This window comes from Chiloscyllium plagiosum, unplaced genomic scaffold, assembly GCF_037043375.1.
Source record: "Chiloscyllium plagiosum isolate Xiang-an unplaced genomic scaffold, Cpla_swu_hap1 HiC_scaffold_14, whole genome shotgun sequence".
Lineage (NCBI taxonomy): Eukaryota > Metazoa > Chordata > Chondrichthyes > Orectolobiformes > Hemiscylliidae > Chiloscyllium > Chiloscyllium plagiosum.
Window position 1 is genome coordinate 76,046,422 of NW_028270152.1, and position 15,810 is coordinate 76,062,231.

General features: G+C 43.0%; 1 protein-coding gene across 4 annotated transcripts in view; it reads left to right on the forward strand.

The window, feature by feature from the left end:
* The window catches only part of cacna2d2a (calcium voltage-gated channel auxiliary subunit alpha2delta 2a), an 824,866-nt gene that overhangs the window by 375,559 nt on the left and 433,497 nt on the right, over positions 1-15,810 (forward strand). For all 4 annotated transcript variants that reach the window (XM_043708451.2, XM_043708452.2, XM_043708454.2 and 1 more), the window contains exon 4: positions 6,389-6,448. In XM_043708451.2, the coding sequence (XP_043564386.1) occupies positions 6,389-6,448 (60 nt within the window). The remainder of the gene's footprint in view (positions 1-6,388; positions 6,449-15,810) is intronic.

Genomic DNA, 15,810 nt, shown 5'->3' on the forward strand with positions numbered 1-15,810 from the left:
TTGTTGGATGCTAGTCTTTTCAAATAATTCTTCTTGACTTGTTTGCTCTATCATCTCATCTTTGAACCTCCAATATTCCTCTTAATTGTATTTTCTACCTGGCACTTGTCATAAGCACACTTTTTCTTCATGTTAATGTCTGTATATTAATTTCTATCTCTAAACTGTGCCAAAATAGATTTTTGTTTTAATATCACAGAATTAACATAAGGCAAATACAGGTAACAGACAAACTATGATCAAACACCCCACCGCTTCCTATGGAAATTCTTTCCACACATGAAATACTGTGAAAAAGTTGCACCTCATGTTATTTTTAAATCTTTCTCCTCTCACCTTAAAAATATGCCCCAGTTTTGAACTCCCGCACCCAAGGGAAAAGACTTCTGTCCTTCATCTTATCTATGTCCCTCATGATTTTATAAACCTCAATATGTTCACCCCTGAACCTCCCAGTCTATTTTTGTATCTCAAACCCTCAATTTCCAGCAGCATCCTGGTAAATCCTTCCGGAACCTTCTCCAGTTCAACAATATCCTTCCTATTACAGGGCAACCAGACCTGCACGTAGTACTCCAGAAGAGGTCTCCCCATAACCTGTACAAACTCAACATGATGTCCCAACTCCTTTGCTCAAAGGTTTGTTCCTGGAAGAGCAAAACAAAGGAGGAAGTGCCAAAATTGGGAGAGTTCTCACACAGATGAATCAAGCAGCAGTCTGACATAGTCATACTCAGAATCATACCTTAAAATGGTGAATATCCCAAATACCACCATCACAGACTGACCCAGTAGAGTTGCAGCACAGTGGTATACAGTCAAAAGGGAGTTGCTCTGGGACTCCTCAACATTGACTTTGGACCCCATGAAGTCTTATGGATTCAGGTTAAACATAGGCAAAAAAAACCTCCTGCTGATTACCACGTATCATCCTCCCTTGACTGATGAATCAGTACTCCTCCAAGGAATGAATAACGAAAAGTCACCTCTGATACACTATGTAGATTATCAAATCCAGACAAGAATACAGAAATGTCACTAGACTTAAAAGTGAAAAGTAATGGACATAGGAGTGGAAGATGTACTTTAAGTCAGTCTGATGATTTTTGGTCAGCACCAATGAAATGAAGTTCAGCAAGAAAGAGCAAGTGATCCACAACTGAATTCGCAATGAAATGTTATCATTGAAGGATGGCTTGACATTGAAAGGTGCCAGGAACACTCAGATGTTTTTGACTCTACAGAGTGTAAAGACCATGGGGCCTTTTTATTTTTAAGTGGTTTTGATTGTGAACTGAAGTTAGAAAAGAATTTTCTCAAAAGCCATCATTGCTAAAGGATTAATGAAGATTTAAAAAACAAGTAACCTGGTATTCACTAAGCACAGCTGCTAGGTCAAGCAGTAGCTGGAGTGTTGTTTGCAGATAAGCTGAGAGGTATGTACAATTGGAGATTCATCTCGCAACAAGTAGCTGATTGGTTTGTTTACTAGTGACTAGTTATTGATGACAAACACCTTCTGTCTGCAAACAACTATGTGATCAGTTCCTAGGTAGCGTACAAGCTTAGAGCTGTAAAGAAGATAGGGAGAAGCTTTCAGATCTCCACTATCTCAGGAGCTCTTTCTGTTCTCTTCAGTAAAAGCTATGTTAAGTATGAAGAAAGCCACTATACTTTTCTTTGAGCAGTTGCTAGAAGTTGTGATGTTTAATTTGTAAATCAGGAGTCTCTATCAGGAGGAACCAGTCACCTGTGCCTCCCACAAAGAAGTGAAATTTTCTGGAAAAAGAAGATCAAGAAACAGTGCTTTGGTCAGAAAGGGATCACCTCAGTAAATCCTGTTGGCAAGGATCACTGAATTGCTTTCCCAGAATTATCCCTAACCCATAACATTTTTTTTCAATGCATGTTTGACTATGTCTGTCTGTATTCATTTGAAGAAGTGAAGAACTTGACATGAGTCAACCTGGAACAAAAAGACAGGCAAATTGTGGAATTCAGTGTATAATTTGAAATCTTTAACTTTAGTGATATTGTGGGAACAACAGAACTTGTTTTCCCCAGAAAAGTACTACAGTGACTTGTGACAATAGCCATACTGACCCAGTATGTTTCTATAAGGTGCACACACTGATCCATTACTGTGGAATGTGTCACTTGAACTCAATGCAGTACACCAGAACAGAAAGACTGATTGAATACATAGCTGCAAAACAATACAACTTAACCTAGTATACCCTTATACAATGCAGTAGAACGGCCCAGTACGTTACTCTAGAACACAAAGCTATTGATCCAGCACTTTAATGTGAAACCTGCCACACAGACCCTACATTACAAAACACTAGACACAAATGCTGCATTTCTCAGTAAACCATACCACACTGACCCTGCACTTTACTGTAAAACAAACCACAGTGATCCTGCATGTTTATGTACAACACACCACACTCTCAGGGTACTTTGCTGTGAAACACACCACACTGAGTTTACTTTGCAGGGAAACCTGCCACACTGGCCAAGTATTCCCCTGTAAATCACAGCAATCTGACAATGTGCTACAATGTACAATGCACCAAACTGGCCCAGAGTACACCATATTAAACCTGAACTGCAACATAAATACACACGACACCCACCCCACACTAGTGTAAAAACTGCACACTGACCAAGCACAACTGTAAAACACATAACTGACCCTGCATTCTAATATACAAAACACTATACTGACTTTATACTTTACTGTAAAACACACTGCACTTACCCTATATTATGATATAAGCACATCACACTGACCCTGCACTGAATTGTAAAACACAGTATTCTTATCCTGCTGTAAAATGTAAAACACAGAGCACTGACACTGCACTGTTCTATAAAATAGAGTTGAACCCTGCACTTCTATGTAAAATCCACCCATACTGACGCTGCACTCTACTATAAATCAGACCACACTGATCATACACTGTAATGTAAAGCACAGTATAATGAACCTACAGTATAATGTAAAACAAAGAATACTGACACTATATTGTAGTATAAAACACACTATACTGAGCCTACATACTAATGTAAACAACACCACACTAACTATGTATTCTAATGTACAAAAGACCACATTGACCCTACACTTCAATGCAAAACACACTTCACTTACCCTGCACTTGACTGTTAAACAAACCACAGTGACCCTGCATGTTAATGTACAACAGACTACACTAACTTTGCTGTGAAACACACCACATTGACCAAGCAATCCACTGTAAAATACAACAAAGGACCCAGTACCACTTTGTAAAAACACCATACTGATCCTAGAGATTAATGTACAACACAGCATACTTACCCTGCACAATAACATCAAATGCATTAGGCTGACCCTGCACTTTAATGTAAAACATACCACACTGACCTTGCACTGTGATATAAAATGCACTACACTGACCCAATTGATGTACATTTGCTTGCTGAGCTGGAAGGTTCATTTTTTTTGAGACATTTTATCACCATACTAGGCAACATCTTCAGTGATCCACCAAATGAAACACTAATGGTGTAGCCTGCTTTCCATTTATATGTTTCAGTTTCCTAGGGTTGGTGATGTCATTTCCTGTGGTGATGTTATTTCCTGTTCTTTTTCTCAGGTGGTGGTAAATGGGATCCAAGTCAATGTGTTGGTTGATAGAGTTCAGGTTGGAATGCCGCGTGTCTAGGAATTCTCATGTGTGCCTCTATTTGGCTCGTCCTAGGATGGATGGGTTATCCCAGTTGAAGTGGTGTTCTTCCTCGTCCGTATGTAAAGATACTAGTGAGAGTGGGGCATGTGGTTTTGTGGCTTGTTGATGTTCATGTATCCTGGTGGCTAGTTTTCTGCCTGTTTGTCCTGTTTACAGTTCTTGCAAGGTATTTTGTAAATGACGTTAATTTTACTTGTTGCCTATATAGGGTTTTTCAAGTTCATTAGCTGCTGTTTTAGTGTGTTGGTGGTTTGTGGGCTACCACGATGCCAAGTAGTCTGAGTAGTTAGGCAGTTATTTTGGAGATGCCTTTGATATAGGGGAGAGTGGCTAGGGTTTCTGGGTGTGTTTTGTCTGCTTGTTTGGGTTTGTTGCTATGAAATTGGCATTCATTGGGGACCCATTCTTTTTGAATACACTGTATAGGTGATTTTCCTTTGCTCTGTGTAGTTCTTCTGTGCTGCTGTGTGTGGTGGCTCGTTGAAATGATGTTCTAATGCAGCTTCGTTTGTGGGTGTTGGGATGATTGCTTCTGTAGTTCAATATTTGGTCTGTGTGTGTTGCTTTCCTGTAGACACTGGTTTGAAGTTCCCCATTGGCTGTTCACTCTACTGCGACACCTATGAATGGCAGTTTGTTGTTGTTTTCCTCCTCTTTACTTAATTTTATGCCAGTAGGAGTATTATTGTGAAAAACAAAAAAACTGACAATGTGCTGCAATGTAAAACACAACATACTGACCCTACATGTAACGTAAAACACACCACATAGGAATTTATATCTATGGGGGACATAGATATAAGGTAAGGGAAAAGAGGTTTAGATGGGATTTAAAGACTTGTGTTTTCATTCGGAGGATGGTGGGTATCTGGAACTCACTGTGTGCAAGGGCAATGGAGACAGAAACCTTCACAATATTTAAGAAGTAATTAGATGAATACTTGAATTGCTGGTGTATGCAAGGCCAAGTGCTAGAAATGGGATTAGAGCTCAATAGATACTAGATGACAGACGTGGACACAATAGGCTAAATGACCTCTTTCTATGCTATAATATGGTATGACCCTGTACCAGTATGTCACTGTAAAACACATGACTGGCTCAGTACTTTGCAGAACATTACATTAAATATTACATTACACTGAATACATATTTTGCTGAATACATACATTGTTGCAAAACACTGGCAACTAACCCAGAGCATTACTGTAAAAAACAACACACTGACATAGCATTTTATTGTAAAGCACGCAGAGTGACCCAGCACAACATTGTAAAGCATGCATACTAATCCAATACATTGCAGTTGAACACACAAACTGACATAATACATTATTATGAATCACTCTTTCTGACTCAATAAACAATTCTCCCTCGTCATGGTTTTTTGAGCCAATGCATAACCCACCATGGAAATATTATCTCATCCTATCCAACATGGTGTACTTTGTGGCCCAGTCAAGTGTTTTTATTAGGTAATTTATTTCTCATATGTCCAGTTGGAAATATGCAGAAATGTTAATTGATATATGTAATTTTAAAAAATTAAAACAGGAATGGAAATTATAAATTCCCATTATTCCAAAATTGTTTGTTTACATATCAGTACAAACAGATGCATCTTGTATTTGTAGTAAATTATATCTGAAAATATAGAAGGTGTTAAATTGAACTTGTAAATTTGATCACATTCAGAAATTTTTCACTTTTCTTAACATCTTGTGCTCAAATTGTGGAAGACATCAGTTATAATTGTAACCTTGGAGAGCTAAACTACATCAATAGCTTTGTGTTCAAATATATGGTTTGTTTTATGCTGTCCTGTTACATTGCCCGTTAACTATTTCAGTAAGAAATATTTTCCTGCTTGAAACAATATGATCTGATCTATTTTTGGTTTTATAACTTTGTGTAAGGACAAATGCTGTGTCATAATATGTAATCTCAAAATTTAAAATTCAAAATTCACTTAGTAATTTCTTACAAGTGAGGCCACAAATCAATAATATACAGTATATTGTGCATTAAAAATGTTGAAGTCTGGCTATACTTGTCAATTTCGATGTGCTCACATTTTTATTGGAAACCATGAGCATAAATTTAACTTGCTATTGTTACTGTAGTGCCAGGGTTGTTTGGGAGGATGTAATTACAGCATGACAGGTTTATGTTTATGCACTAACTGTTGATATAGGAATTTGACAAAGAACAAGAGCTTGATTTCTTGGCACTAGAAGGTGCCAGCATGTTTCAGAGCCAGTAAATTGACATGCAGTCATTGTAATGCTATCATTGAACTTTTCACTGCTTTTGTTATCGTGCCTTCACTGTTCACAGTTCAACATTTCTGTTACTAACTTGTGTTCAAGTCTTCCCTCAAAATTCTAAGCTCGTTCTCCAGTATAATACTGCAGGAGAGCTGTCCAATTGGGTGTGCCATCTTTCAGATGAGATGTTAAACTGAGGGCCATGAACTATTTTCAAGAAGAGGAGGTGGCAATTTTCCCTGGTGTCCTGAATATTTATCACTTAATAGTAGTCACTTAAAATAGATAAGCTTGTTATCATCATGTTGCTGTTTGTGGTAGTTCTTAGTTCTACTTTATGTATCTGATTGTCAGTCCTCATTCTGAATCTTTGTTTTCCTGTAGAGACTGGCCAAGGCCGCAGAGCAGTTTCAGAAGGAGCACCGTTGGCAAGATGACATTAAGGTATGATCCTTTCAGTTTTACTTGACTGCTGCAAGGGATCTTGATGTCCTAGTTTACTTTAAGGGTGATTAGCACCTCACATCCAGATAGGTTTATCCAAAGTGAAAGCAATTGCTTTGCGTGTTAAATGGATGTAGACATGTTGTTTAAGAGTCGCTTTATCCAGTATTACAAGGACCAGGACAAATGTGTGGCAACAGATTTATGGCAGAGAATGAAATAAGTCATTTGTTTTGAGTGCTGATGATTTTTGCCAATGTTTTCTGGCATTTCTCACTATTTCCCAGTGAGTGCTGGTGTTTGTCAGTTGGATTTGTTGCCTTCAGGTTCAGTTGTTTTCTTTTTATGAGGTAAAGGTCATTGCATTATTTTCTACACAGAACTTGGTAGCTGTAAATATTTTTTAGCAGAATATTGAAAATTGTTGCTGTATTTAGCAGTCAAAACTATAGCAGTCTTCCTATATTAATGTCACAAGTGCAATATACTTTCAATAATTAAACGATAACAAAGGTTATTCGGTTGATATGCAGTTGCTGTACTCTGCTATCTCTCTCTAATTTAGATTAGATTCCAAATCATAATTTAGATTCAGCACATCAGGTACTGAAAACAGAATCTAATCTCTTTCAGAGCCAGCATTAAAAAGACAAACAACAATTTTCAATTCGAGCTTCCTCATCCTTCATGACAAATTCTCAAAGCACAAATTTACCTGTATAATGCAAATACCTGTATATGCATAGGTCTATCTTTGGGCACAGACTCTGATGCAGGATGCTACTAAATCAGATGGAATGGCATAGAAAGAGGAGCCTCTTGTCTTTCAGATTCCACCCCCCCCCCCCCGTTATGTTCAGGATGGTGGAGCCAATTAAGAGCCCAAAGAAAGCTGTAAAGCTGTCAGTCAAGGACCTGATTGTGCTGCTGGTGATGGTACAGTGAAAGGTAGTTGTCTGCCGGCTGGTTGTGGGAAGGAACTAATCGGCTGCCCAGTGGGCAAGGAAAGGCCCTGCTCATGGCAAGACTTCCCCAAGGAAGACATCCCAGCTGTTCAAGTTGACGCTTCAACTCCAACACCCCTCCACTCTCCGACTGGTCCCAGTGAGACAGGCTCACTCGCATGGGTCCCACCACTTTCAGTTCCTGTCCTCCTCTTGAATGTCCTATGTTCCCTCAGTGGTTCTTGCTACCAGCGGCACTGATGATAATCATCAGATCATAAGAAATATGCAGCACTAGGCCACTCTGCCTTTTGAGCCTGCTCTGCCTTTCAATGAAATCATGGCTGAATGAATGTGGCCCCATTATCATTTTTTTTCTCATAACCCTTGAATCACTTGTTAAATCAAGAATCTACAGGAGCATCCTGAGAGGAGCTCACTGACACACGTGTTATCCCTCCCTGCTCAGCTGAACAGCATGATCACCTGGCAATGTCTCATCTCCCTTTTGCTCAGCCATTACTTCACAAAACTCGTGAATGAATTGATATATTGTGAAATACGCTAGATGTAGTTATCCAGTGCAAGCAATCTCTCGATGTAGGAAATATTTAAAAATAACACCTCCTCTGCCCAGCTCAGTTGCAGAAAAAGTACAGTGCCTTAACTTGTATCCTATCAACGTCCTGGGGTTACCATTGACCAGAATCCTAAACTGGACTAGCCATATAAATATTGTGCCTTTAAGAGTAGGTCCAAGGTTAGGAATCCTCAAGCAAGTAGTCACCTCCTGACTCCCCAATGCCTGACCACTATCTATTCCATCTGTGATGGAATACGTTGCATTTGCATGTGTGCAGCACCAAGAAGCTTGACACCACCCAGGAAAAAGCAGACTGGTTGGCATCAAATGCACAAACATTCATGTTTGAGTGATACTATGGTCCCAGTGGCAGCCACTTAATGAGTCACTGTCAGAAAAACATCTGCCCTGAGTGGTGCTGCTGGACAAAGCGAGACCTCCTTGTACTTTCATCTCAGAGATTTCTGCCATTCTGGAAAAATCAGTCCATAATGTTTAATACTCCTGTTATTTGTTTTAGGTTGTACATTTAAATTAAATATGAGAATTTTATTTTTTCCTGTTGAAAAAAGTCCTGTAGCAAGATTGTTGGGTGAACTTGGAGTGATCACTTTAAAACTTCATAATCCATTTAAATTCCATCTTATCGCCCAAACACCTGTGGCCCCACCCCACTGCCGGCCAAAGAGGGAGTGACTCTTATCAAAGAGAAAGAAGCCATCAAACTATGCTGGGGGAGACCTCAGAGACCTCCTCAACCAGGGCTGTATCATCGATCCGAGTATCCTTGACCGTATCCCACAGTACACTGCATGCCACAGGCTCAGCAGTGCCTCAGCCCCAAACAAAGTAGAGAAGACCATCCACCAGCTCAAGAACAACGGGGTTGCTGGAGCACAGAGTGTCCCCACTGAGGCATTGAAGTGTGAAGGCAAAGAGCTCCTGTTGCAGTTACACACCCTTGACTGCCTAATCTGGAAGGAGGAGAGTAACTCGGGAGGGCTCTGAGATGCTACAGTCAAGAGCATTTTAAAACAAGGAACAATATAAGAAAGATATTGTGAAACTTGAAAGGGTTCGGAAATGACTTACAAGGCTGTTGCCATGGTTGGAGGGTTTAAGCTATAGGGAGAGGCTGAATAGGCTGGAGTTGTTTTCCCTGTAGCTGCAGAGTGACCTTGTAGAGGTTCACAAAATCATGAGGGGCATGGATAGGATAAACAGACAAAGTCTATTGTCATGAGGGAGGGATAGGAGCAGACAGTATGAGCCAGTATTTAATTGGGGTGTGGGAATTGCAATGCTATTAGTCAGGAACTGTGGAGCATAAATTTGGAGCATAAATTGGGAGCAGATGTTCTCAGAGAAATGCACTACAAAATTGTGGAGGTTATTTAGGGAGCACTTGCTGCTAGTGCTGGATGGGTTTGTCCCACTGAAGCAAGGAAGTGATAGTAGGGTGAAGGAACCTGGGATGACAAGAAATGTGGAACATTTAGTGAAGAGGAAGAAGGAAGCTTACTTAAGGCTGAAGAAGCAAGGATCAGGCACTGCTCTAGAGGGTTACAAGGTAGCCAGGAAGGAACTGAAGATTGGACTTGGGAGAGCTCGAAATGGGAATGAAAAAGCCTTGGCGGCGAGGACTAAGGAAAACCCCAAGATGCTCTACATTTGTGTGAGGAACAAGAGGCTGCCACGAGTGAGGGTAGGGCTGATCAGGGATAGTGGAGTTGGAGGAGGGAGGGGAGGTCCTTAATGAATATTTACTTCAGTATTCACTAGTGAGAGGAACCTTATTGTTTGGGAGGACAGCGTGAAACAGGCTGATACACTCAAACAGGTTAATGTTAAGAAGGAGGATGTGCTGGAAATTTTGAAAAACGTGAGGATAGATAAGTCGGCTGGGCCAGACAGAATATATCCATAGTTATTACAGAAAGTGAGGGGAGAGATTGATTTGCCTTTGGTGATGACCTTTGTGTCCTCGTTGTCTGCTGGAGTAGTTCCAGGTGATTGGAGGGTGGCAGATGTTAGTCCTTTGTTAAGGAAAGGAATAGGGATAATTCTGGGAATTACAGACCAATCAGTTTTACTATGTCGATGGTGGGCAAATTACTGGAGAAGATTTTGAGAGACAGGATTTATGATTATTTGGAAAACCACAGCTTCATTAGAGATAGTCAGCATGGCTTTGTGAGGGGCAGGTCATGCCTCACAAGCCTTATTGAATTCTTTGAGGTGTGACAAAACACTTGGATGAAGGTCGAGCAGTGGATGTTGTCTATATGGATTTTAACAAGGCATTTGATAAGAATTGGCTGGTGCATAGAAAACAGAGGGTAGTAGTGGATGGAAAGTATTCAGCTTGGAGCTCGGTGACCAGTGGTGTTCTGCAGGGATCTGTTCTGGGACATCTGCTCTTTGTGATATTTATAAATAACTTGGATGCGGAAGTGGAAGGGTGGGTTGGTAAGTTTGCCGGCGTCGCGAAGGGTAGTGCAGTTGTGTATAGTGCGGAGGGCTGTTGTTGGTTGCAATGGGACATTGACAGGATGCAGAGTTGGGCTGAGAAGTGGCAGACGGAGTTCAACCTGGAAAAGTGTCAAGTGATTCATTTTGTAAGGTCAGATTTGAATGCAGGTTACAGAATTAAAAGCAGGATTTTCATCAGTGTGGAGGAACAGAGAAATCTTGGGTCCACATCCATAGATCCCTCAAAGTTGCTACCCAAGTTGATAGGGTTGTTAAGAAGGTGTATGGTGTGTTGGATTTCATTAGCAGGGTAATTGAGTTTCAGAGCCATGAGGTTATGCTGCAGCTCCATAGACTCCTGGTTATACCACACTTGGAATATTGTGTTCAGTTCAGGTCACCTCAATACAGGAAGTATGTGGAAGCTTTAACGAGGGTGCAGAGGAGATTTACCAGGATACTGACTGCATTGAAGGGCATGTTTTATAAAGAAACGTTGAGAGATCTAGGGCTTTCCTTATTGGAGTGAGGGAGGATGAGAGATTACTTGATAGAGGTGTACAAGATTTTGAGAGGCATAGATACAGTGGATAGCCAGAGACTTTTTCCCAGGGTGGAAAGGTTTATCACAAGGGGGTATAATTTTAAGGTGATTGGAGGAAGGTTTAAAGGAGATGTCAGAATTAGATTAGATTAGATTAGATTAGATTAGATTAGATTAGATTAGATTAGATTAGATTACTTACAGTGTGGAAACAGGCCCTTCGGCCCAACAAGTCCACACCGACCCGCCGAAGTGCAACCCACCCATACTCCTACATCTACCCCTTACCTAACACTACGGGCAATTTAGCATGGCCAATTCACCTGACCTGCACATCTTTGGACTGTGGGAGGAAACCGGAGCACCCGGAGGAAACCCACGCAGACACGGGGAGAATGTGCAAACTCCACACAGTCAGTCGCCTGAGGCGGGAATTGAACCCAGGTCTCTGGCGCTGTGAGGCGTCAGAGGTAGGTTGTTTACACAGAGAGTGGTGGGTGAGTGGAATACACTGCCAGCAGTGGTGGTAGAGTCAGATACATCAAGGACATTTAAGCGACTCATGGATAGGCAAATGGATGATAGTAAAATGTAGGATATGTAGGTTAATTTGACCTTAGAGTAGGATAAAAGGTCAGCACAACATCGAGGGCCGAAGGTCCTGTACTCTTCTGTGTTCCATGTCTTTTCCCTCGGTTGGAGGAATCCAGAACTAGAGGGCATAGATTTAGGGTGAGAGGAGAAAGATTTGAAATTGACCTAAGGGGGCAATTTGTTCATGCAGAGGGTGATGCAGGTTTGGAAAGAATTGCTGGAGGAATTGGTGGAGGCTGGGACAATTTCAGCATTGGGAGAAAGTGAGGACTGCAGATGCTGGAGATCAGAGCTGAACAATGTGTTGCTGGAAAAGCGCAGCAGGTCAGGCAGCATCAAAGGAACAGGAGAATCGACGTTTCAGGCATAAGCACTTCTTCAGGAATGAGGAGGGTGTGCCAAGCAGGCTGAGATAAAAGGTAGGGAGGAGGGACTTGGGGGAGAGGCGTTGGGAATGCAATAGGTGGAAGGAGGTTAAGGTGAGGGTGATAGGCCGGAGAGGGGGTGGGGGGGGAGAGGTCGGGAAGAAGATTGCAGGTCAAGAAGGCGATGCTGAGTTTGAGGGCTGAGTTTGAGGTGGGGGAGGGGAAATGAGAAAGCTGGAGAAATCCGCATTCATCCCCTGTGGCTGGAGGGTTCCTAGGCGGAAGATGAGCCGCTCTTCCTCCAGGCGTCGTGTTGCCATAGTCTGGCGATGGAGGAGGCCAAGGACCTGCATGTCCTTGGCGGAGTGGGAGGGGGAGTTAAAGTGTTCAGCCACGGGGCGGTTGGGCTGGTTGGTGCGGGTGTCCCAGAGGTGTTCTCTGAAACGTTCTGCAAGTAGGCGGCCTGTCTCCCCAATGTATAGGAGGCCATATCGTATGTGGAGTTCTAAGTATATGGAGCTCTCCACCGCATCTCCTCCACTTCCCGCTCCTCCGCCCTTGAACCCCGCCCCTCCAATCGCCACCAGGACAGAACCCCACTAGTTCTCACCTACCACCCCACCAACCTCCAGATACATCAGATCATCCTTCGTCATTTCCGCCACCTCCAAACGGACCCCACCACCAAGGATCTATTTCCCTCCCCACCCCTATCAGCATTCCGGAAAGACCACTCCCTCCGTGACTCCCTTGTCAGATCCACACCCCCCACCAACCCAACCTCCGCTCCCGGCACCTTCCCCTGCAACTGCAAAAAATGCAAAACTTGCGCCCACACCTCCTCCCTCACTTCCCTCCAAGGCCCCAAGGGATCCTTCAATATCCATCAGAAATTCACCTGCACCTCCACACACATCATTTACTGCATCCGCTGCACCAGATGTGGCCTCCTATACATTAGGGAGACAGACCGCCTACTTGTGGAACGTTTCAGAGAACACCTCTGGGACACCCGCACCAACCAACCCAACCGCCCCGTGGCTGAACACTTTAACTCCCCCTCCCATGCCGCCAAGGTCATGCAGGTCCTTTTCCTCCTCCATCGCCAGACCATGGCAACACGACGCCTGGAGGAAGAGCAGCTCATCTTCCGCCTAGGATCCCTCTAGCCACAGGGGATGAATGCGGATTTCTCCAGCTTTCTCATTTCCCCTCCCCCCACCTTTTCTCAGTCCCAGCCCTTAGACTCAGCACCGCCTTCTTGACCTGAAATCTTCTTCCCGACCTCTCCGCCCCCCACCCCCTCTCCGGCCTATCACCCTCACCTTAACCACCTTCCACCTATTGCATTCCCAACGCCCCTCCCCCAAGTCCCTCCTCCTTACCTTTTATCTTAGTCTGCTTGGCACACCCTCCTCATTCTTGAAGAAGGGCTTATGCCCAAAACGTCAATTCTCCTGTTCCTTTGATGCTGCCTGACCTGCGCTTTTCCAGCAACACATTTTTCGGCTCACAATTACAGCATTTGAAAGACATCTGGATGGGTGTATGAAAAGGAAGGGTTTAGAGAGATATGGGCTGACTGCTGGCAAATTAGACTAGATTAATTTAGGATATCTGGTCGGCATGGACATGTTAGACCGAAGGATCTGTTTCTGTGCTGTACATCTCTATGACTCTCTGACTCTAAGTATGTGGTTGTTATAACTAAACTTCTGATTTTAATTTACTGCATGCTTCTTGTTCTCTTTCCATCTGTGTGTCCTTTCTCAGACTTTTCAGAGTTTATTTGTTCAAAATCTTTAGTTCAGTGGAATGTGATTTTTGACAGTTTGAATGAATTTGAAGAGCTGAGTGTTCTTTTTCTTAAAAGCGTTCTATTTGTGCTGTCTGAACAAAGACAAACACTCTGCTGTCCTAGTTGTCAGCTGTTACTGTCATCAGATGCCCTGGTGAAAAACAGCCAGGAGGCCAGCCAGGACAGAATTGCAATACCCAGTCTGCTGGTAGCAAAAGAACAGATAATGGTGACAGGGAGGAGAAAGTGAGGACTGCAAATGCTGGAGGTCAGAGTCGAGAGTGGGATGCTGGAAAACCACAGCAGGTCAGGCAGTATCTGAGGAGCAGGAGATTCGACATTTCGGGCATAAGCCCTTCATCAGGAATGAGGCTTGTGGGTCAGGGCTGAGAGATATTCGGCAAAAAAAAGGAGCGGCACGGTGGCTCAATGTTAGCACTGCTGTCTCACAGCGCCAGGGACCTGGGTTCAATTCCCGCCTCGGGCAACTGTCTCCCCGTGTCTGCGTGGGTTTCCTCCAGGTGCTCCATTTTCCTCCCACAGTCCAAAGATGTGCAGGTCAGGTGAATTGGCCATGCTAAATTGCCCGTAGTGTTAGGTGCATTTGTCAGAGGGAAATGGATCTGGGTGGGTTACTCTTCGGAGGGTCGGTGTGTACTTGTTGGGCCAAAGGGCCTGTTTCCATACTGTAGGGAATCTAATCTAATCATAAGTGGGAGGGGGTGGGGTTTGTGGGAGGTGACTGGGAAAGCAATAGGCGGATGAAGATGAGGGAGAAGGTTATAGGTCAGAGGGGGCGGTGATATACGGGTCCGGAGAGGGATGCCGAGTTGGAGGCTTGGGACTGGGATAATGGGAGGCTTGGAGGGGTAATGAGGAATCTGTTGAAATCCATATTTATCCCGTGTCAGCACAGAAAGAACTGACGCGGGGCAGGGCATTGAGCAGGGGTGCACAAACCACCAGATCTAATCAACCAGGAAAACAAAGGTACACCAGAACACTAGAAAGTATAGATAGCATCAGAATAGAGATTAGTAAAATATTTAGATGGTGGAGATCAGAATAAGGGCGAATGTAATGAAGTCTAAATCGGGGTATTGTGTGTGTGTATGGAAAAGCATGAAGTTTGTAAATAGGACTGGTAAGTTGCACGGGCAGAGTACCAGGTTTAGGAATGATAGAACAAAGAAAATTGCAGCACAGGAACAGGCCTTTCGGCCCTCCAAACCTCCGCTGATCCAGATCCTCCGTCTAAATCTGTCACCTACTTTCTGAGGGTCTGTATCCCTCTGCTCCCTGCTCATTCAAATATCTGTCTAAATACATATTAAATGACGCTATCGTGCCCGCCTCTACCACCTCCGCTGGCAACGCGTTCCAGGCACCCACTACCCTCTGTAAAGAGCTTTCCATGCATATCTCCCTTACACTTTTACCCTCCCACTTTGAACTTATGACCTTTAGTAATTGAGTCCTCCATACTGGGAAAAAGCTTCTTGCCATCCAACCTGTCTATACCTCTTATGATTTTGTAGACCTCAATCAGGTCTCCCCTTAATCTCGGTCTTTCTAATGAAAATAATCCGAATCTACTCAACCACTCTTCATAGCTAGCATCTTCTATACCAGGCAACATCCTGGTGAACCTCCTCTGCACCCTCTCCAAAGCATCCAAATCCTTTTTGGTAATGTGGCTACTTGAACCTTATGCAGTACCTGTGTTCCAAATGTGGCCAAACCAAAGTCTTATACAATTGTAACATGACTTGCCAACTCTTGTACTCAATACCCTGTCTGATGAAGGAAAGCATGCTGTATGCTTTTTTGACCACTCCAACAAGCTGAGTTGCCACCTCAGGGTAAAATGGATCTGAACTCCCAGATCTCTCTGGACATCAATTTTCCCCAGGACTTTTCCATTTATATATAATTGGTTAAATTATATAAATTGCAATGCCTCTCATTTGCCCAGATTGAACTGTTATCTGCCATTTCCCTGCCTGACACTCCAATCTATCTATATTGTGCTGCATTCTCTGACAGTCCTATTCATTATCTG